Source organism: Emydura macquarii, unplaced genomic scaffold (genome assembly GCF_026122565.2).
Source record: "Emydura macquarii macquarii isolate MOO-44397 ecotype Brisbane River unplaced genomic scaffold, CSIRO-AGI_Emac_v2 contig_3506, whole genome shotgun sequence".
In the NCBI taxonomy this organism is placed as follows: Eukaryota; Metazoa; Chordata; order Testudines; family Chelidae; genus Emydura; species Emydura macquarii.
In genome coordinates, this window is record NW_027133643.1 from 4826482 (window position 1) to 4850663 (window position 24182).

At 42.8% G+C, this 24182-nt stretch overlaps 1 protein-coding gene across 1 annotated transcript in view; it reads right to left on the bottom strand.

Moving 5' to 3' along the window:
- The window catches only part of LRP8 (LDL receptor related protein 8), a 260617-nt gene that overhangs the window by 61420 nt on the left and 175015 nt on the right, over window positions 1-24182 (bottom strand). Inside the window, exon 4 of the mRNA XM_067535605.1 lies at window positions 14166-14294. Coding sequence (XP_067391706.1) covers window positions 14166-14294 — 129 coding nt within the window. The remainder of the gene's footprint in view (window positions 1-14165; window positions 14295-24182) is intronic.

The following is a 24182-nucleotide window of genomic DNA, read 5'->3' on the forward strand; positions in this document are numbered from 1 at the left end:
CCCAGATGCTTCTACACCTTATGTGGATTCTTCTTTAGTGTAAGTAGTAGCGAGCTGTATTTTTGGATTAAAAGGTACAGAGTTCTAGACCTGCTCTCACCCAGAAAGTCTTCGTACATGATGTGCAGTGGCAACCATAGAATGATGCAAATAGGTGCCTGGCTATGGGATTTCCACATCCATGAACCCTAGCCCCTGGGGAAGTATATAGTGAGCTAGCTCTGGGCTGAATTCTGTCCTCTCTTGAGGCAGTGTAGATGAGGCAGAGGCAACTTCTCCCACTTCAGCAGCAGGGCAGGATCTTTCACCAGCACTCCAGATGATTAATTATGCATCTATAGTTTCAGGATAGGTCCACTGTATAAGTTTAAATAATGTAAAACATTTATTAAGGGAATGCTAACATTTAGATTTTCATTATCCAAACATCTGAAAGCAACCTTAACTTTGTCCCATATTAACCTTAATGTTGTCCCTTTGCATTAAAATAAAGTATTTTATAATGAACTCATACAATACTGGGCAAAACCGGCAGGGGGGTTCCAGCACACAACACACTATATAATACAAGGGGAAAGAACTGATTTTTTTAAAAAAATGCACCTTCAATAAAACTCTGTAAACATTAAAAAGTGAGCTTTTATTTTCAACTGCACCTTCTTCTGCACCCTTTGAAGAATATTTTATTTACGAAAATACTGATCTATTACATGACGTTAGAGCGAATGCTCTTGTTGTGAAAGTTAAGGCTGTTATGGGAACCCATGAGGGTCAGATCCCAGGAACTACGTTCTGCTTGTTGGGGTGTGGGCAGGACATCACTGCTTCAGAGATCCTCAGCTGTGGAAGGGCCCCTGTGGGTGGCTCAACATCACACCTGAGTTGGCTCCAGCAACAGGAAAAAGCAAAGTCTGCTTAACAGCCACGTTTGCCAGGATCCCTCTTCAGCTGCACTGAGCAGAGCTCTGGCACAGCTAAGGATCTGGTCCGAACTGTGAATTTCTTGAAAATCTCTACCTTAATACTGCATTAATGTAGGGTTTTACACTGAATTACAATAAACATTGATACATTCATCTGGAAACTGCCTTCAGTTTTATCGCAAAGGTGCAATTATAGCTAACCACCAGGTTAATTTTCTGGCTTTCTTGTTGTACATTGCTCAGGACAAATATGAACACAGAATAAGATATCTCCTAAACAATGGGGATTTTCCTGTAATTTCTCCAGCATTCGAAGGAGATCTAATACTTTAAGCAGTGATAAAGTCACAGCTGTACATGAGGTTTAATTTCTGGATAGCCAGGGCATAATGCACAAGCATTAATCCCTCCAGCTGTCCAGTAATTAAACATCATGTAAAACCTGGAGGTTATCATTGCTTTCCTATTTTATCTTATTTATGAGGGATTTTCATTTATTAAACCCATAATCACTTTCTTTCCATTCTTGGGGATACTTTTAGATTCTTCCACCAATACAAAGTGCACTCACCATATGGCTATTTTCCCACAGTAGCAAGATTTTTGCGAGAAATACATTTCTTTCATCATTCGTTGAAATGATTAAGAATGGAGACACTGAGCAAATACTAATTCTCTTTGCGGCAGTACAATCCTACTAAAATCAACGGGGTAATTCAAAGAATTTGGTCCTGCGTGTTTGATTTCCTCTGAACTGCAGATGGCTGAATTGCAGTGCACCTAGCTAGTTAATAAAGGCAAAGAGAATTCATAGCTACAACAAGGCTTGGTGGAATTTGATTTTCCTTCCCCCTCCTCCCCCATTTTCAAGATTAAGAAACTTTTATTTTTAACTATTATAATTTTTACTGCCATGGGAAATTAAAGTGAGGTAGAGTTGGAGGTAAGGTTAAAGCAGGCCTGCAAGGGGCTCCCTGCACAGACGAGGCGCCCAAGATATTCGCGGGCAAAGTGCAGGTGAAGCTCTGGTCCTAGTCTGGCTGAGCAGAGACCCCCACCCAGGTCTGCAAGAAGAATGAGCTCTCAGCCACGGGGGAAGGACACCCCACTGCTGAACGGTTCCTATGCGTGGACAGCCCCCGTGCACCTGGCTGCAGCATGAGGGATTGGGACCGTACCAGGAGAGCTGCAGAGGGCTCCTTGACTTGCTGACGACACTGGATCCCTACAGGTGCAACATGCGAGGAAGACTGTGCTCCTGGCGAGACAGAGCAGAGTCCCCTGGCCTGCGCCCAGAGGATAATGAGCCCCTGGCTGCGGGAGAGGCCACCTTACTGGTGAATGGCTCTTGCTCTGGGACAGATCCATTTAGCAGTGGAGTGGCCTCCCCTGCAGCCGGGGGCTTGTCCTCCTCCATGCATTCTCTGCTCTGCCCCTACAGCCTTCCTCATATCATACATCTTCAGGGACCCAGCGTCATCAACCCTGTGGCTGGGCAAGGCGCCCTCTGAAGCTCTGCGGTCATGGACCGCTCCCTCCCTCTTGTGACAGAGCAACTGCAGAGAGCTCTTTGCAATGCCACAGGGCCAGTGACACCTGATCCCTGCAGGCGCAAGGCGAGGCTGTACTTGCGCCAACGTTACTGATGGATGTTCTCATCAATTTCAGTGCGCCAGCTGAAACTGACATTTACCAACATGTATCAATTTAAATTGAACCCTAGTTATGATTTATTGGGTCTAAAGGAAGAGTTGGAGCTATATTAATACTAAAGGGGAATTGTCAGTACAGCAAGCAGGGATTTGGCACGTATGGGATCTGTATAGTCAAATCCCTGCAGGCTGCACTGAAAACGTCCCTTTCAGCTAGGAAACCAGGCTAGATTTTAGAACATTCGGTAGAAACAGAAAATGACAGTGGGGTGACATCTCGCTTGAGCTTTTCATCAGGCCTTTATTATTTTTATTATATTCTCTTTGTGCCAGTGTTGGTGCACAGAGGGGAAACCTCTCTCTACCATTAGCTGGTGCTTCCACCTGCTCTGTGGTGTTGCTTGTCCATCAGCCCCCTGGAAGAGGATAAAACAGTTCAGTAACCAATATGCACAGAACAGGCATGCAGGAGTCAAGGTTCAATCTTCAGCTGCTTCACAGACTTCCTGTGGTCTCAGGTATCTAAATTATCTTGCCGCTCTATGCCTACGGGGCTGTTACCCAACTCACAGAGGGAGGGGGTGATTTATTTGTGAGGTATGTCGAATTGCAGATGTGCAAGATTCTTTGCTGGCAAGTACAAAATACCAGATCCCGGATCTGAGGAGTGTACAGTATAAATGATATACAACATGGACACTAAACAAAGGGGCTAGAGCGCTACATGGGAATGCTTATGGCTGTGTATAGATCCTGTTAGTTCTTTTAACTTATTATGCTATGGTGCGAGAAATGAAAGAGTGAATGCTGGGGAAGAGGTCAGACATGGAAGGCCGAATCTTTCCATTGACTTTAACAGGAGCAAGATCAAACCCTAGAGAAAGAAGTTTGAGGAGGAAAATGAAGTGATGAGGCAAACAGGGTAAAGGAGGCATTTCCAAGACGGGGGAACGCTCGGACCAGTGGACACTACTTTTAAATTCTCCGGCTCTGGGTGCATGGTGTGCATGCGTAACCTACAGGGGAATACAACAGGGACCATCATTCAAACAAGAAAAAACAATTCTCTGCTGGTGTAAATGGACACGGCTTGATTGGCTTCAAGGGAGTTTTGTTCATTTGCACTTACAGAGAATTTGTCCAGGAGTCACTTGTGGGAGTAGGAGTCCAGGGCCACAGCCTTAGGGGCATGGAGTGACGTGACGTCAGCAGGGCTGGAAGTGCAGGGCCTTGAGGGATTGAATTCCTGAGTGAGTGACCCTCAGATTAAAAGGGCACTATAGAAATATACAGTATTGTTACTGCCATTTAATCACAGCATTTCCATGGGGTTTATATAACAATGAAAAGGTAAATACAAGTGTCTCTTTTGGGGTGAAAATCTATGTGAGATGAGGGAGGGAGAAGAAGAGGGACAGACATATATATACACACACAGCAAAAGAGAAAAATAGGGGAGAGGACATCTTCCAGCCCATCCTGCTATCGCATGTGCTGTGGCAGACGGAGACCTCTTCGATTTCATTTGTGTAGTCTTAGTAAAAGACACTTTCACTTTAAACAACCCAAGAGTGTCCATGTTAAGAGATTCCTGTGAGAGACTCTGTTTCTTTTCATGTCTGCCTGAGAAAAATGTTCCCTTAGACAACTAATCAAAGGGATCAATAAGACCACTAAGTGCACAGATTCCCCTTGCCCACAGATGGTTGTGTGTTGGAAGTACAGTTAAATTACTGGAAAATATCCTACTACAATAGTAATGATTCTGTGGCACTGACAGAACCTGACAGATTATGGCTGGTTCACAGAGGAAGGAAGACAGTGCAAGCGGCCTTCCTGGCCCTTTTGCACCCCTGTACAGGTGCTGGTCACAATTTCAGTCCTGAGTATAACGACTGGTAAAACTAGCAACTCAAAAGGAGAGGGAAGAGGCGAAACCATTGCCTTGCTTCCTCGTTGAGCCATCCAGTGGAGCTGAGGCAGCATGGGTGGTAGTGGTCTAGGAGGAAGGGTCCACTCTGTAAAGGGTGGCAAAGCTCCCACTTCAAAGTTAGCCAGAATTCTTCTTAGGGCTCCAGCCGCTGTAGGTCCTTTTTTATACAACCCCACCCCATTGTGGGCTTTAGCTTAAAAGAGGCATTAAAGAAGGGCTGCTCAGCAATATAAACCAGCCCTGGATGTAACATCCCCAGTGTTAGTGGCTAAAGCTCACATTGATCCTAACGTGTGAGGCTTTAACTATAGTATCCTGGAGAGAAAAGTGCTTTGTTCTCAGTAAAGGCCCTACTGAGCTTGTACGAGCAGTTGTGGGGAAGAGCTTTTGCTCCTGCTCTACCTAACCGAGCTGAGCCAGAGAAATCAGAGATGAGGAGAGGCCTATTACTGCTTGTCATCCAATCCAAGAACGTTCCCTGGGTTATTTAATATTTGTATTATGAGAGCACAGAGAGGGCCCCAGTGTGCTAGGTGCTGAACAAAGAGACATGGACACGGTCCCTGCCCCCAAAGAACTGACAATCTTATGGGTCTTATCTTTACACCATTTGCGTTTATGAAGATGTTGTTTGCACTTTCAAAAATTGTGCAACTAGAATTAACTGTGGGCTTAAATTCTACCACTTCGACTGCTACATTTATGATCTGCACCTACACTCAGGTACCTCACCACCTCAGTGCTGGCATTTATACCCACAATTAATCCCGGGTGCAGCTGCTGTCTTTGTTGGCAAAATCACTGGCGCTTTACCCACTGTAGTTTGAATGATTCACATCATGGAGCCTTGCACTGCTTCTTTAGGAGATTATTCCACAGGCTGAGAGATTTCACCATTTCACAGTTGTCTTATTGTTAACAGATCTCACCAATAAGAGCAGAAGCTTGTTATGGCTCAGTTTGTATGGGTCTTCTGACGAGGGCTACTGGAGAGAGGTGGATTCCTCACGGGAACAACTATTTCTCTGTCCCTTGCAGCAATCTGAGCCTAACAGACCAAAACAAATAGTCTTGTCTGGCTGTGGAAGCAATTTTTATTTCAGTAGAGTGAATCCAGCTCTGACCAGGATTAGCAGTGGTCCATAGTTTTAACCCTGATGTAGACGGCTCAGGAAGAACAGCCCTGCTGATGTTTCTGACCAGGAACACTGCACTCAGGACTCATATTTCATGCCACTACATGCTCTCCCTGGCCTGCCTATATGTATGACTAGGTTTGTAGGACATGATGCTCGCTCATAAATCAGACAAGGCAGAAGATAGGAGATCAGGAGACAGACTTTTTGATGGTCTTGGCTCAGAATAATTTACTCATCATGCACACATCATGCAAATACATGTACTCCAGCCTACTTGCACTCCTGGCCATACCTGTGGAGGGTGTGCTGCCTGCTAACGAGGTGGTCAGAAACTTGGCCCAAAGAAGAGGTTACAAGCAATTGACATGGGTGGCCAGCATGCCCCTATCAGTGGCATCTTTCTCCCTGCAGCAAGGCTCTCTTATGCATTAGTCCTATTGACATTTACTTCTTACCACACTTGACGACAGTTCAGAACAACTGGTGGGCTGCCAAAGCCTGTAACTGGACCATACAGGATGTGGGGGGCAAGGCCCACACTTCAAGTTTCCCACAGAGCTATATTACACACACTTGGCAAAACCCTAGACGACTACTCAGCATAGTGCTGTTTGCAGCAGGGCAGTCCCCTAGCAGACACCACCACCACCATCCCCACTCCTCCGTGTTCTGTAAGAAAAGCACACAAGCCAGGTCAGCCCTAACTCCAGGAGAGAATTCATGGCTCTGAATTCTGAGTGGAGGGAAGCACCCTCCATTAGGTGCCTAACTCCCTTTGTGGGTGGGACTTAGCTCCCTCTCACAGCATTTCCCATTAGCTAACTTAGGTGGCTCCCTGCTCATCTTGCTGGCTATTGTGAATCCCATTCTCAGGAACCTAACTCCCCATGCATTGTATACTGAGCCTGGCTACCTAACTCAGGGCTGTGGAGTCCCCTGGGTGGCAAGGCACCCAAACATTAGGCATTACAATGCTGAGTTGAAGTCTCCTTTGTCGATCTAGCCCCAAAAGCCGTACAGCTTGCCAGCCGTTCTGTAACTGTCTTTTATGCATGACTAACGGGGAGAGAGGCGCGTGTAATGTATCAGTTTGTTCTCTAGTTACCTGAGATGACAATCCACTGAGGATGTGTCCATCAGCTGACTGCAGAAAGAGCATCTAAAAGCTCTGCTAGAAAATGTATAATCTTTATGAAACAGGGCCTGTGATTTCTTGTCATATTTTTATCCACTGAGTTCTGGACTTTGCTTTTCTCTCTAAGCTGGCTCAGCTGAGCCTTGCCAAAGCCTATATTGATATGTGGGGAGGCATGACTTCTTACTCGGTGCCTAGCAAATACTCTTTCCCCTGCTCCTCCCTCTACTTACTCTGACAACTGAAATGAGACTGAGCTCCTTGGGACAGGGATTGTCCTTCTACTCTGCATTTGTACAGCCGTAGCCCTGTGTCTATCTGAAGTTATGTCTGATCCTGTCTTGGGCCTCTTGCTGCCACTGTAATACTGCTAGCACCGCACAGCAATAAAGAAGCAGACGCATAGGCTGAAATGACGTTCATAAATTCCACATTCAGCATAAAATCTTTTGGAGGATTATAATACTAACAGCCAGTTACTCCAATCAAGAACTAGGAATGGCTCTAGTTAAAACGCCTTCAAAGTGTCACATTAGCTCAGAATAATAATGCTATTAATATGAATTTAGAAACAACTAAGTGTTTTCCTTCTGTTGCTATTACCACTCACCTTCCGCTTGTTTATGGCAGATGCAAGCTCTCAACATGGAAATTACTCCGAGAACAAAGAAACTTCCCATTCAAACCTTTATACAGAGAGCTATGTTATAAATATAACATATTTCGACATGTTTTCTGGCTCCGTGAAAAGCGCAGCCTTTGGTATGACAGAGAGCTCTCCTTTGAGAGGCTGCAGTTGACAGTTGTGGATGAAACTTCATTTAAACAAGAATAAAAAAAAGTCAGCATAGAAAAGAGGTTTTGACTTAAAAATACACTTTTAAAAAAAAATCAGGATGAAGCATACTGCAGAGATAAGAGAAAAAGGATAAAGAAAGATTCTAAATGGAGAAGAAACAGGAATGTTAACAGAGTATCAGTAAGTGAAGCTTAGTGAGGTTTATCAGATTTGGATAAAAGAGAGGATTGCTGTCGATCCTCCTCAAGCACTCAGAGTTAAACAGCAAAGACAACATATTTGTCCTCGTCCATGAGAAAAAATCCTTAATTTGATAAACAACCACATCTAAAGTGCCTTTTTACAGCACTTCAGTACTTTTCACTGTGTCTGCTTTTTTTAAAAGTGAATTTAATTCATGAGAAAGGTGCTGGACTGACCAGCCTTGAGATTGAAAGCATTTTATTTTTTTTAATGCACAGGAAAGGTAAAACAGTAGAAATACTTTCCTACCAGCATGTCTCAGCCCAGTCCTGGAGTGAGACCACAGCTCATCCTACATTTCTGCTAGTCCTTGACCTCTCTGCTGTGGCTGCCAATTGCCATCCCTAACGAGGGCCGTTGTGTGGTATGGATACTTGTCCACAAGCCACGAATTTGTTCACACAAGCTACTTAAATAGCTTCAGAAGATGAAAAATATTGTCCTCAGAGTAATTTCTATGTTAAGAACTTGTTTGTGCATGGAACAAACTGAAGATAACAGAGGATACAGCAGTTGAAATGCCCAAAAGGAAACTCTCAGCTGTTTCCAAATCCATGTTAATAGCGTAATTATCCTGAAATAAAGTGATACTTAGAACACAGTTAACTACCTTTCTAGGGCTTACTTCTTAGCATTGAAAAAATGAAGTTAAATGCAAGCAATCTGAAACAGCTTTTTATTAAAAACAGGCTCAATTGTGCAACCCTTGTTTGTGTAAGGAGTACAACTAAAGTGAGGGTTGCAGGTTTTGGTCCTAAAATTGTTTTAAGTTAATTAATTCAGAACTCCAAAATCACCTTTTCAAGAAATTAGTAGTTCTGGTGCTGAGCTAAAACATCCTCTAATCCAGGGGTTCCCAACTTTTTTGGCTCAAGGGCCACTGATATCATTGTTACAACCCTGAAGGGCCACCAGTCTCCGCCAGCAGCCCTCCCCCGAGGCAGCCTCCCTCCTTACTGATCTCCCATCCCCCTAGCTGCAGCAGGGAAACCGCACGTCTCGTAGCCCGGTGTGCTCCACCTGGGCCCTAGGCAGTGGCCCCCTCTGCAGCCAGGGGGATGGGAGATCAGTGCTCCCCTCCTTCTGGCTCCAGCAGGGTCACCAGCACATAGGGACCCAGGCAGAGCACTTTGCTGTACTGCCTACTACAGCCAGGGGGAGGGGAGAGCTGATCTCCTATCCCCAGGGCTGCAGCAAGGAGCCTGCACCCGTCTTTTAGCCCCAGGGCAATGCACTTTGCCTGGGTCTTTAGGCAGCGACTCCCTTCTGCAGCCAGTGGGAAGAGAGCGGTGGGCCACTCTGAAAGCCCCCGCAGGCCACTTTTGGCCCCTAGGCCACAGGTTGGGAACCACTGCTCTAATCCAAATTTCTTTTCAATCCAAAGAAAAAATGCACGTGGCATATATCTTTATGGACATGTATATTGAGACATACATATAGAGAATGGGTAAAACATTTTAAAATGCCTTTGTCACATTTTCAAAAGTGAGGCAGGCACTTGGAAGCCTACGTCTCATTGAAAGTCAACGTGACTTAGGCGTCTCAGGGCATCTCTATACTGCCTCGCAGTTCAGACGAAGCGGGGGCAGGGGTGAATAGCTGTGTGCACCAAAAAGCACTGTGTCAGTGCAGACTTGGGACCTTGCAAGTTTGTTCCCTCAGCGCATCCTCATGGGGGAGTTGTAGCGCAGCACTTCGGTGTGCACTGCTATTCACGCCCCCTCACTCCAAACTGAGGGGCAGGATAGACGAGTCACTTTTGAAAATGGGACTTAGGCTCTTAAGTCACTGAAGTGGTGTGAAAAAATGTCCCTATACCTAATGTATACTTAAGATCAGTTTAGTGAGCCATATTAAACCTTGCTATGTGACTATGTTACTATTGTTCTATAACAATGAGAACCATGACCCAAAATGGTACTGGGCTAACTACATTGTTGTATGGCTCATTTCCTATGTTTAGTTCATGAATATAATCCACTAAAATACTTGATACTAAAACACACCATGAACAATGTGCTTGTTTTCCTGTACTGCACACGTCCTTGGTTAAGTTGTGTGTAGAGTGGCAAAAGGAACTTCAGTATGGACACAGAGAACAATTTATTTTATGTTGTAAGGTGCATGACGACAAACAAAGGATGACATGCTCCCACCAACCAAAACCAGTTTTGCTCTTGAACACAAAGTCAGTGTGGTTGCCCCAGCATAAATGAGATCAGAATTTGTCCTTGCCCCCATAGCATTTTAACAGAGATTATCTATTGACCTACCACACTGCATGTTGGAAATACTTACTAAGACAGTGAATAACAGAAGAAAAAAGTGGTGTGTAAGTAACTTTACCCAAAAGTCTTGTAATAGACTATAATCAACTGGTCAATGCACTCAACAGTTCACAGAATTATCAGCAACTAATTAAATACTGCATTCCCATTCCCACATGTGTAATGAATGACTAAAGAAAACTCCCTTGGATAAATTTTTATATTTCCCCACTTACTGTGTTGGTGGTTTTTTTGCTTTTAATTATGAAAGAATAAACGGTTGAGCTAAGGGGGAAAAAAAACTGTTCACAACATCAAAATTAGGGTAGATATCTCACTCGAAGTACACAAAAGCTTTTCCATTTGGCACTAGGTAGCAGGTGAACATTTTAGGCCAGATCCTCAGCTGCTGTAATGTGTCATAACTCTATTGAAGTCAATGAACTATTCCAATTTACAATACCTGAGGATCCGGCACATTGTTTCTTCAAGTGATTGTCACATTTTATCCATTCTGTGGAGTATTCTAAATGAGAGATCTTTTCATGGCCTCACCTTCTGTTATTAATTATCATAATCAATTATTCATACTACCCCAGATGTGTGCTAAGCACTGTACAAGTCAAACAGTTAGCCATAGTCCCTATCCTAAAGAGATTACAGGGGAGATGCTCTCCTTTCTCCACTGCTTTTAAAAATAAATTCTGCAGACTTCCAGGATGGTTTCTTTGGGCCACGTTTGAGAATCACTTGGCTTCCTGCATGCTTCCTGCATAATTAAATGGAGAGGTATTGCTTAGAATCAGATACATTTTAGAGGAGAGTGACATAAATGCAGAGGGAGAAAGGTGCATGTATCTAAACAATCTATTGCAGACAGTTCATTGGTAAAAGAGCATCTTCTTAAAGAGGTTTGCATAACTTATTAATGAGATAGCCAAATCTGAGATGGCTTTGTGATATCATCTGGATATATTGTAAATACTGGGAAGAGGAACATCCTGCTTTTATTATTACTGATTATAATTTGTTGAGTAATGACCAGGTGCTCAATGCTGTATGGAACAGATATGGAGATGGTAAACCTGTTAATAATATGCAGAAAAGGCAGATCTGTTCAACAAACCTTTCTGCTCTGTACTTGGAAAGAAGCAGGATGAGGTTCTCGTCTCATCTGAGGATGATGAAGGACTTTCTAGAGAGATAATGTGGGTGAGGTAATATCTTTTATTGGACCAAATTCCGTGGGTGAGAGAGACAAGCTTCCCACCTTTCAGAGAGGTCAGACCTAAAGAAGATCTGAAGAAGAGCTCTGTGTAAGCACGAAAGCTTGTCTCTCTCGTCAACAGAAGAGTTCTGTGTAACCTCAAAAGCTTGTTCCTTCCATCAACAGAAGTTGATCCAATAAAAGATATTACCTCACCCACTGTCCCTCTAATATCCTGGGATCTACACAGCTATAACAATACTGCAGATAACAATGGAAGTACTTTCTAGTCCATTAGTAACTAAGGATGATATTTACCAGGGTCACATATTTTTTAAAAAGCAGGCCTGAATAACTTGCACCCAAGAGTCCTAAAAAAAGTTGGCTGAAAAGATCTTCGTCTTGCTGACATTCATTTTTAATGAATCTTGGAATACAGGGGAAATGCCAGAAGACTGAAAGGGTGCTAATGTGCCAATTTTCAAAAAGGGCAAGTAGGACGACCCAAGTAATTAGAGGCCAGTGAGCCTGACAGCAGTCCTGGACAAAATAATGGAAAAAATGACACAGAATTCAATTGATACAAAATGAAAAGATAGGAATATAATTAATGCCAGTCAATGTGCTTTTTATGGAAAACAGGTCTTGTCAAAGAAACCTGATTTCATTCTTCAATGACATTACAAGTTTGGCTGATAAAGGGAACTATCTAGATATCATATACTTAGACTTCTGCAACGGTGTTTTACTTAGTACCACACAAAACTCTGATTAAAAAACATGCACTGTACAATATCAACAGAGCAGAATGATAGATGCATTAAGAACTGAGAGAACTCAAAAGGAAGTTGTTGAAGGGAAAATGTCACTGAATAGGGTTGTTCCTAGTGGGATTCCACAGGGATTGGAACTAGGCCTGATGCTATTCAACAAAGGAAATAAAAAAAAATCACCGCTGCTAAAATTTGCAGATGACACAAGGATTGGTATAGTGATAAATAATGAGGAGGACAAGGCAGTCATACAGAGTGAGCTGGATTGGTTGGTGACCTTGGCCCAGTCAAAACAAATGTGTTTCGTTATAGCCAGATATGAAGTTACAGATCTAGAAACAAGGAATGCAGGCCAGACCTACAGAATGGGGGACTGTCTCCTTGGCAGCAGTGACTGAAAAGGATTTTGGGTCAGAGTAGAAAAGCAACTCAACATGAGCTCCCAATGTGATGCTGTGGCGAAAAGGGCGAATACAGATCCTATTACGGATGTACAGATCTTGACTGTATAAACAGGGGAGTAGGGAGGTGATTTTATCTCTGCATACAGCACAGATGAGACTGATACTGGAATGATGCGTACAGTTTTGGCATCCACATTTTAAAAGGATGTTGAAAAATTGAAGATGGAGCAGAAAAGTGTCATAAAAATGATTCGAGGGCTGGAAAAATGTCTTAAAGTGAGATACATAAAAGAGCTCGATCTGATTAGTTTATCAAAAAAAGAATCAACAGGTGACTTGATTACAGTGTATAAGTATTTTCACAAGGAGAAAATACGGAGTACTAAAGGGCTCCTTAATCCAGCAGAGGAAGGCAGAACAAGAAGCAATGGCTGGAAGACGAAGCTAAACAAATTCAAATTAAAAGTTAGATATAATTTGTTTTTTAAACAGTGAAGGTGATTAACCACTGGAATGAACTACCAAGGGAAGTGGTGGATTAGCCATCTCGTGATGTGATCAAATCAAGACTGGATGCTCTCTTCCAAGATATGCTTTCACCAAGTTATTGGGTTTCAATACAGGCAGGAGTCTGGGTAAAATATAATGGCTGGTGATATACAGGAGATCAGACTAGATGATCTAATGGTCCATTCTGGCCTTAAACTCTATGAATCTATAAACATAGATCTCAGTCTAAAAGCTGTTGAAGAGTGATCATTATTACATTTATTTATACACACTAATGCCATAGGTGTGCATGGCACTTTCACTCTGCAAGGGGCTCTAAATTTCTATTGAAGACTAAAAAATGTGACAACAGACATGGAGGGGCACCAGTGGAACATACAAAGTGAGAGACAGAGCCCTTAAGGGTGTAGTTACCCAGAGTTATCAGCATTTCCAACTTGGATTCCATATTGTTGAATTTAAAAAACAAACAAACGAATGAAATGTCTGAGAAACGAGCTATGGACAATCAGAACTGACAGGCCTGGAGAAAAGAGTGAACTTCAAAGAGAAATCTGGCTGAAGAAAGAGATCATTTGGGCCATCAAAAAAATCAATTAATAGCCTTACCAATTTGGCTGTGTGACCTTGTCAGAACTCCTTAATTGATCAGAGGTGGGCATAGCCAGTATCTTGGATGGCAGCCCTCAAATAAAACAGAGACTTTGCAAGAAGTGATGTTGGTGATTCAGGAGGAAGCACTTTTTCCCTCTGAATCAGTGTGATGCATCCAAGATCCAGTATGGGGCTTGAGGCAGTGTGCTGTCTATAGGAAGACACATGAAACCAAGGTCTGTTGCCCATTTAAGCCCCTATGGCACTTTTTGCATGAGTAAATGTGGTAACCCATATACCCTAACCAAATTCCAGCTGTGTTCTATAATGTAATTGCACTCTACTAGACCGATAAAAGAATACTAAGCTGTACGCAAAATCTATTCTATGTTCCTCAAGCAGCTCCAAATGGAGATGTTAACCGTAATTTCTCTTCCTAAAATCTGCTGTATAGCGTTGCAGATACAGAGTGACTGTGGAGTTCGTTGGTGGAAAAAATCATCCATTCACATGCAATCTGTAAATCACTTCATAAGCCTTCTGGATGAAAGCTGCTATACAGATATTAGGTATTATTATAACTCACCAGTAGTGCAACCAGCCTCATCAACTCCGCTTTCACAGTCTTTCTCCCCATCACACCTCCAGGATGACGGGATACATTTGTTGCTTGAATCTCCACAGCTAATTTTTTCAGCTGGGCACACTTGTTTGGCTTTATAAAAAAAAACAAAACAGAAGAAAAATAAATTTAGACATGAAAAAACTGTAGACATTAAAGAGACCTTGGCTTTAGTATATATAATGTGGCCAAATTCTGAAACTGATATCCAGGTAAAATTCCTATAAGTAGTGGCAGAGTCCACTGATATCAATGGGAATTGGGCACGTTTTTAATACCAAAACCCAAATGCAGGTAATCACAATATAACCACTGGACTAAGGAACTTCTGAACTGATCTTTATTTAAATTTAAATACTCAGTAAATAATTTGTCTGACATACTTTTTATTATTAATTGCTCTACTAGCAGCTAATTCTGTGGTGTGGTTTTTTGTTGTTGGGATTTGGTGTTTTGGGTTTTTTTTGGCTACTATACAACTATTTCTGAATTTCATGAAGCAAGAGAGATTTCCTCCATTAGACAAGGGAGATCAGCAGACAGGATAAAACATAAACTCATCAGATTTTGTACACATGTAACTACAGTTGGCTGAAAATTAGACAAGACCAAGATCAAAGGCACTGGACCACAAACAAGCTTAGGGGAAGGAAAGACTTGCAGAAATAGAATCTCTAAAGGAAAGAAAATGCACTGATGCACTGGGGTCCTCATTCTTCTTTCACTTACACTAGTTCTACACAGCTGGAACTCCCTTGACTCCAATGAGTTATTTCTGATTTCTACCAGTACATGTAAAATGAGACTCAAATCTATATTTAGCGTAACTACACAATCCCATAGCATTTTGTGGTTTACTTTAAACCATATAATTAAGTACTCTGGAAAGTTCATCCAATTAGACAGTCACTCACTCAACATTCCAACTTCTCTTTCTAGAAAAAGTTTTCAAATGGATTTCTCTGTTCAAACTAATGATGATAAGATTTTGTGCATATGTGATAGGATGAGTTCCAGAGGGGTAGTCTTGTTAGTCTGTATACAGCAAAAACAACAAGAGTTCTGTAGCACTTTAAAGACTGACAAATTTAATTTCAGCAGGCATAAGCTTTCGTGAGCTTCAGCTCACTTCCTCAGATGCAGTCGGTAAAAATGATACAGCAAATAGGACATATATAGGAGATAACATATGCATATGTTACCTCCTATATATGTTTCCTATTTGCTGTATCATTTCTACCAACCGCATCTGAGGAAGTGAGCTGAAGCTCACGAAAGCTTATGCCTGCTGTGATAGGATGAGGTTTTAATTGTAAAGGGAGAAGCCTCAACACAGAAGTAAAACGTGTTTCATTAAAAGCCCTATGCAGGTATTTACACAAAGAGATGACCAACTTTCTATGTGCTTGCTGGAAGACTATGGACAGCCCCACCAACTTTAAGAACTGGGCTTCAGAATTGCCTCTAATAATCCTAGAAGTATCAACCAACCACCTTGAAGGAAGTCTCATTAAATCATAAAGGCTAATGGTGGATTTCTTTTTTCTATCTTCTCTGTCCTCTGACTGTATGTACTGACCTCTGCTTCTGTGCGCGACCAATATGTCATGCAAAACCAACACTCACTTACTCCTGCCAGCCAGCTAACAACACATGTAATGCTGCTTTGTAACTCTGGGAGAAGACAACACTGGGGCAGAAGCTAGCTATCATTTCTCACTACATGTTGTTTAAATTTCATTCTTTTCTAGATTATGCAATGGTCATAAAAACACTATATTTAGGCTTTTTTTTTTAAAAATGGTTTAATAAAACAATCAGCCAAACTTGGGAAGATTAATAAAACATTAAATATTTTCCCCAATAATATTATTTATTCTGTAAGAAACAAAATATTTGTCAGGCCAGATCAGAGCACTGGTCCATTTAGGCAAGTCCAATACCCTGCCTTTGGCAGGTGACTACATCAGATAGTTCAGAAGAAGACAGTCTGCCTTTCCCTTTGCCACCAGCTTCATTAGCCTGATTTTCAGAGGTATTGAGCACCCAGTTAATTCCACTGAAGTCAATGAGACAGCACCTCTGAAAAATCAGACCACTAGTCAACTGTGCAATACTGTACATGAGAGGACATTCCTTCCTGACCTCTGTGGCAATCCACTTACACCATGGAACAAGATTACCATGATTACAGTATCTTTCTATGCATTGCTGCTCATGATATTATTATCTCAATGTGTTCTCAGGTTGAGAATCACCAGAACTGCACTGCTGTGCCAAGCAGTCCTTTTCCAGCTTGCCTGAATAGTTCAAACAATCCTTTTCTAACAGAAAAAAGGAAAAGACATTGGGAGCGCTCATTAACAGAGAATATCTTACTGAGCCGCAAAAATAATAAACACAGACAGGAGCAAGCAAACACTGCTTTAGTTGTCAATTTACACTGGAAATCTCTTATCCCCTTCAAAACAGAAGCATGAAAACTCCAGAAATGATATTTTCCTTGACCACTAAAAAACCAATAAGTAACTCAAAAAGTGTTGCAGCCAGCATGGGGGAATTCTATAGTAGAACTTGTCCTAACAGATAAAGAAGAACTGATCACAGAACTAAAAGTTAATGGGAGCTTAGGTACAAGCGATCGGGACTTGATCACATTTATAATGTGCAAGCAGAATAAAATCCAGACCAGCAACATATCTACCTGATGCTTTAACAGGGTCAATTTCATAACGCTGAAAGCAACTATTAACCAAATCATGTGGGAGGAAGAATTTAATCAGAAAAATGTGAATGATAATTGGGAATCATTTAAGAATATCTTACTATATGCCCAAAAAACCACAATCGAAGAAGGCTGTGCTGATTAAAAAACCAACCTGGTTTAGAGGGGAAGGGACGGCAGATGTAATTATATATATATATATATATATATCAAATGGAAAAAAGAGGAAGTTGATAGTAATTAGTACAAATCAGAAGTTAGGAATCGTAGAAAATTGATAAGAGAAGCCAAGGGACACAAAGAAAATCTATGATCAGCAGAGTGAAGGGCAAAAAGAAGTTTTTAAAAATATATTAGGAACAAAAAAAATCCTGACAATCATATTGGTCCATTGCTAGATGGAAATAGCAGATTTATCAATAATAAAACAGAAAAGAAAGACGTGTTCAAAAAATATTTCTGTTCTGTATTTTGGGAAATAGCAGATGATACAGTCACATTATACGGTGATGATAACCCTCTTTCCGTTTCACTAGTAGCTATGAAGGATGTTGAGCAGAAGCTACTTAAGTTAGTCATTTTTAAATCAGCAGGTCCAGAAAAGAGTTTTAAAAGAGCTAACACAAGAGCTTGCTAGATCATTAGTACTGATTTTCAATAATTCTTGAAGCACTGGGGAAGTTCCAGAAGACAGGAAGAAAGCTAATATTGTGCATTTTTGGGGCACTGAAACTATTTGTGAATTTGGATTGAACTCAGCAGTTTCAGCTGGAAAAAAAAAAAAAAGCTTTTACAAATCGGAAATGTCAAAACATTTTGTTTCGACATTTTCAAAATGAGCCATTTCAATATTTTGTTTCAAAATGACATTTTCAAAGACAATCTCCTGTCTGTGGGTTACACAGGAAGAGAACTCTTCTCTGACTATATCCGGGGCTTAGCATAGGGGTGAAGAGAATGGGAAGTATTCTCTAGCACATTTGGTTTTGAGGAAGACAACTCGTAATGGCAACTGACATTGTAATGCAAGGTGATCATTGACCTGCAGGAAGGTCATGGAGCAGTCACAGTTTAATTGTGAGCACTACTCTAGCCATCTGTCCACAGCAGCCGAACAGCCTGGGGAAGCAGGAGGAATGGGGAAGGTAGGACTGGAGAATTCTATTTATGGAGAGTAGCACGGCGAGGTTAATCATCTCATTGACAGAGTAATTAGAGACATTAACAAAAGTAAATCAGAGCAGATGAGCTTGCAGAATGCAGGGATAGAAGCTGTCACTTGTCACAGTTCATCAACTCTTTGCACTGAGCCAGGCCCCAGTGGCTACGGTAACCAAGTGATCTTTGCATCTTTGCACCGAAGCCAAGTACTCAGAGCAAAATGAGATGTAAAAGAGAGAGAAACTGAACAAAATCAAAGTGAGAGGACTGGAGAAATACCCAACGGTATCTCAAAGAAGAAGCTTGTAGGAATACGAAGACAATTAAATGCAGTGGGATTTTAACATACTCCACAAGACTGGGAGGGAAATGGTTAATGTAGTACGTGACAGTGACTGTCTAAGTTGGATATTCTATGCAGATGTAAACTATAGCAAGGACTGCCTTTTCAGAAATAGACCATTAAACAACTTGGTTAAAATGTCAGACACATCAAGACCAATTTATCACAATGAACTGCAAATGCCAAGGGTGGACAACAATACCTTATTTATAAGGAGACGAGCAAGAGAGACAAGAAGGTTCCATTTTCTCACTACAGCCAATGACACATTCTTCTTTTTCTTTCTACATGAGGCTACAAAGTCTTTCACAGAACCATAGAGGCTAACTGGCGCCCCACTGTTTGGCTTCCTCTTGTGCCACTGCTGAGCTTTTCAGGCGCCGGACATCATGTATATTCAAGAAAGCCCAAGAGAACAGAATTGATTTGCTTTCAGAAGACCATTTGTCAGGTTCTCACCATACAGGTACTCTAAGAGCATGCATAAAATGTAATTAAGCAACTTCTACTGGTGGGAAACCTACAAGACTTTTCATCAACAGACTACATCTGTGGAACAAGCATCCTTTGTGGAAATGCACCATCTTAATGATGGAGCAGTTTTTCCAGTATCTCTGTTTTAAGAATACCCAAGATCTTTTTTTCTTGTTTCTTTCAGAAAGCTTTAATTAGCACAGGAGAGAATGCCAGGCAGAATAGTTTTATTTATTAATTATTATTTCTATTGTGTCAAATAAATTGCGCCTCCACAATTTCCAATGCAGCTTTTGTTACAGATCTTTCAAACCCTCATTAATGGTATGGCTCTTAATTTAAAAGTAGGTTTGGGTTTCATTAACTGGGAACCTCCACAGGGACTGGCATCTTCCTTCCTGAATGTCAGGAATTCCTCCCCACTCTTGTAGATGAAAGCCAAGACGGACCCCCATATTTCCGTGCCAGGAGATACCCCCTTTGAATTCAGTGAAGGCAGGATCATGACCTCTGTGCCTCTACCCAGAGCAAACATTATTGCAAAAACAAAATTGTTAGAAGCTTGTAGTCAGCAAAAAACTAAACACTGTTACATGGAATTCCAGTTCCAGTTAGGATATACTCCTGACTTCTGGAGGTTTATGAAGCAAGATGCATGTGATTAACAGCCCTGCTCATCATTCAGATGTTTGCATATATGTTCTGAACTCATAGCTAACTTATACTTTATGCAGTTCCACTGAAAATACAGGGACTGCATGGGGTTTAAGTCAATTCAGAATTTGTCCCTTTCTGAATTATATGTGGTTGCTATATTACACAGTTACATTGTTCTAGTTTCTGTTAACATCTCCCTTCCTTATGCATTCCCTCTCCCTTCATGCAGGAGTTGGAGCAGGGTTCTGGAAATTAGGATTCTATTAGTTGATTTTAATGCCGGTTTACCCACTGATTCACATGTGGCCTTAGACAAGTCACTCATGCATCAGCTCAGTTTACTCATCTCTGTAAAACATTAAGATCCTCAGCTGAAAGGTGCTATTATAAGCACTAAGTATCCTCATTATTATTCCTATTTACCCCCTTTCCTCCCCCCAAAAAGGCAAAAAACAAACAAAGCTTTTCTCTTATAATCAGCAGCAAATATTTACTATTTCTTCTAATAATCACGTACCACTCATCATGGTGGACCAAATTCACTGTCGCCAGTGATGAATTTGGCCTGGTGAATGCTTTTGATATTGATACAAAAGTCATATAACAACTTATTTAGGTGTCTAAATATGGGTTTATCTATTAATAATACCCCCAAAAAATCAAGAACACATTCATGGGAGTTCAAACAGAAAGATTTCATACATTAAGTGCAAAACAGATTAAGATTCCACAGTCAATTCCTTCTCCTACCACATCAAGCTATGTGTCATATGTATGTGTATATATACACTGGAGTGGCAAATTCTGTATGACCTCTCAGCTTCCCCTGATGTCACTGGAACTCAACATTCAGTGGCAGAATTTGGTTCTTACACTGTATCTATATTTACATTATAGATACTCAGAGGATTGTGGATTAAAAAAAAAGGAGCCTTTTACTTCTAAGGTTTCAGACCAAATCCAGCCCACACCAGCATGGAACATCTGGATTGCTGGCTCACATGAAATGAGACTGTGGCATCTAAACAGCTGGATGAGACCATCAAACAACCAGTACACCTGGCCCCTTTGTTGGCAGTCTCAGCAGAGAGGGAAGGATGTCTGGAGACTAATTTATCCACTCGTCCTTAGTAGATGAGTCAGGATTGAGGCACGTTGGCAGGACACTGGGGAATTTGCACTGCTGCCACCTGTCTGGACCCTCTGCAGTGGCTATATATGCACATATATAAAATAACTTTTCAGTGAGTATGAAGGCAGATTACAGGGGAAAACCCTGAAATGAGTGTTATTTTTGCAGCTCATGATAATTAGTTTATTTGAGGCTTTGAATATAAATGACTATAAATGACCCAAAGACTAATTAAGAAAGGACAATAAGAAAATATAACTAGAAAGCTCAAGAAATTGCAACATCGTTAACGGGATAATATTTGATAAGCCTGATAAAATATTCACTTCTACAGTATGATTTGTTTGACAGTGACTTGTTTTCAGAAGTTCTCTGGGGAATGGAAAAGGATGTACTTGGATTTAATTCTGCTGCACAGAAAAGTACAGCTCTTCCTCAATGCATTCTTAGGTGTTTTGAACAGAAACAGCTCTCTCTAGGGCCGCATGGGTTAGAAGCCCATAGTTCCCATCCAACCTTTCATCACTTAGAGACAAGATGATTAAAACGTGCTTACTCTACAAAGGTCTCAACATGCTTAGAACAGCTAGCGCATGCATTGGTTTTACATCGATGAACACACTGCTAATGATCATCTCTGAGATCAGAGAAAACTAGAACCAGGAATTCAAAATCCCAGGGTTAATCCTAATTACCAAAATAAAGAGTTACTCCGCTGAGTAATTCTGGCCTAAGCTTTCACAAGAGCGGTGTCGCTATGCTTTACAATAAAGAACCGGGGCATTACAAAGCCACTTATTGTTGGGATAGATGATAAAAGGGATTCCTGGGGGGTCTTGCCAGCAGCTTTAATATTTATTATATAAACTGATTTGAGCACTATGGAAAGAGGCAAGATAACGACTGTAACAGACTGAAAAGACTCATGGGGCCAGAATTTCAAAAGGGCGCAGGGCCAGATTTTTTAAAGGGCTCCGCAGTTTCCACTGACACTTATGGTCAGATTTTTAGCACCGTTCAATGTGTGGGGTACTGAGCTCTGTTGCAAAATCGGGCCATTTCCTATCATCTGCCCCTCTTGCAAGGCAGAGTAACAGTAAGTAAGGGCTTGTCTACACAAGCCCTTAGCTCGTGACAAGCTGGGGTGTAAATGTACCCCACACTAGCTTGCTGATCACTAAGGGTCCATGTTTCGCTGCTACCATGCACAAAAAGTTCCCTATAGCGCACTTTAGTCTATTCCAGTTTCAAAGCAAAGCAGATCAAAGCACGCCAGGGCACTATGAGTGCGCAGAGCAGCAGGGTCTGCACAGACACGTTGAATATATCTACTCAGATGTAAGCTTGGGCTTAAGAAGCCTACTCCCTCCCCCCCTTGGGTCCACAAACCAATTGTGCTAACCTAGGGCTCAGACCTAGGGCCCCAGGTCTCCACAGGGCTGGAGGTTCTGAGCCCGTGTTAACCTGGAGCCTAGGGACTGAGCCCTATTGCTTTCCTGTGTGCATGCAGCCCTGGCTTGACTTGGGTCCCCGAAGTTCTCTGGATTTATCCCAGAGTTCCCAGAGGCAGAGGCGCAGCGCTGCGGGCAGCCAGCACAGTGGCCAGGAACGCCATTACTGCCTGGCTGAGTGCGCTCCCCCTTCCTGCTCCTGCTCCCTGCTGCTGTGCGGCGCTTGCCCAGAGCAAAGCTGACAGCCAGGAGGCAGCTCCCAGCCACCGGGATGTTGGGAGTCATCCCTCCCCCGGTTGTGCTGAGCAGGGAGCCCTGCTGCTCCCTCTCCCCTCCACAAGGCAGCACTTGGTCCCACTCCGCTCTCTGTCCCTTCCTCCTGGCCCGCCCTCCCTGGGGCTGCATGTGCAGGGGTGCGCCAGCTGCATGCACTGTCAGGACAAGTGGGAGCCAGCCCCAAAACTTCCCCACAGCCTCCCGCAGTGGTGGCTCCAACTCCTCATTGTGGGGAAGTTTTGGGGCTGGCTCCCACTCACTGGCCACACAGTGCGTGCATCCCAGGCGCCCCCGCACACGCAGCCCCAGGGAGGGCAGGGGGTCTGGGTGCAAGGGCCAGGGAGCAGAGTGGGGACTAAGCAGCTGCCCTGCAAGCGGCGGGAGCGGCAGGGCTCCTGGCTCAGCAAAGCTGGGAGAGGAATGACCCCTCACACAGAGGCTGCTCACCCTCCCTGCAGCACAGCGGCTTGGTCCCCGCTTTGCACTCCCTGGGGCTGCGTAAGCAAAGGTGTACGGGGTGAGTGAGAGCCTGCCCCCACAGCCTCCTGGGGATCCCTTATACCAGCCTCCTGGGGTGCAGCGGCAGCAGGGATAAGGGATCCCTGGAGGGGGCTGGAGCACAATGCACTCCAAGTCCTGGGGTTGCCCTTCACTGCTCTGTAGCCCGCAGCTGCCAGGCTGGGATGTGTGTGAGGTTTTCCTCTGAAACCTACATTGTATGTCAGACTTCAAAACAAACAGACAAAAATACATTAAACCCACCAAACGAAAGCACCGTCACTGAACAGCCCATTTTAGAAATGAAGAATTGCCAAGTCGCATCTGAACAGTTTGACAGCCCTGAAGACTGATGTCCTAATTCTCCTCAGAACAGGGGCATTTTCCTGCCCATGTGACTCAGCCTAGCCGTGGCGAGCCCAGTTCTCACATTAGATGGTAGTTCAGTATAAAGCCTTCTCAAATTGCCGTCATTCTACCGAGACAGCCGCCAAAGGAGCTAATGATGCGATTTATGTACTCATGTGCTCCTTATGGGCACCTGAGCCCCATTAATAACACCACCACAGTTAGGAAACAGGATGGGCAGCAGAGTTTTCCCACGGTGCAACACATTCGTAGGGCTGCAGTGTTGACACAGGGCGGTGCTAGGCACCGGGACAGGGTTTCTTTGACTCGGGTCTGTGCACTGCAGTGTGGACGCCAGTCGTAGGTTTGAGTACAGGTCAGAAAATCCTTACCCTAGGGTTAAAAATGCAATGTAAATGCTCAAACCCAGGGTTCCCTGACGTTGGTCAGCTAAGTGGAGTCCCATTAACCCTAGGCTTACATTGCTGTGTAGACAGACCCTTTGTGCACAGCAGGCTAGTGAGGGGTAGATTGACACCCCAATTTTCCACAAAATAAGTGTTTGCGTAGACAAGCCTCTTGGTGTGGTTTTTTAATGGTCAATATAACAAATGCTGGGCGTCCTCAAACTGTGAAATCTGCGGGAGCAGATGGGAGAATAGTATGTAGATACCACAGTGCTTGGCACAGCGGTTGTAAAAGATCCACAGCTTAAAACCAGGATTCTCTCCTCCCAAATGTGCATGATAGTTGATTAGAGATTATTGCCTCCCAACAATCCATTTAACTATTTCTCTTCAAGCACATAGGAAGTCAGGGCATAAACCCTTGGCTATAATAAACTTATATCTGATGTGACTAATGCCTCCCAATCTTCATTGCCATTATACACGGACACGTCTTAGTGTTACAAATT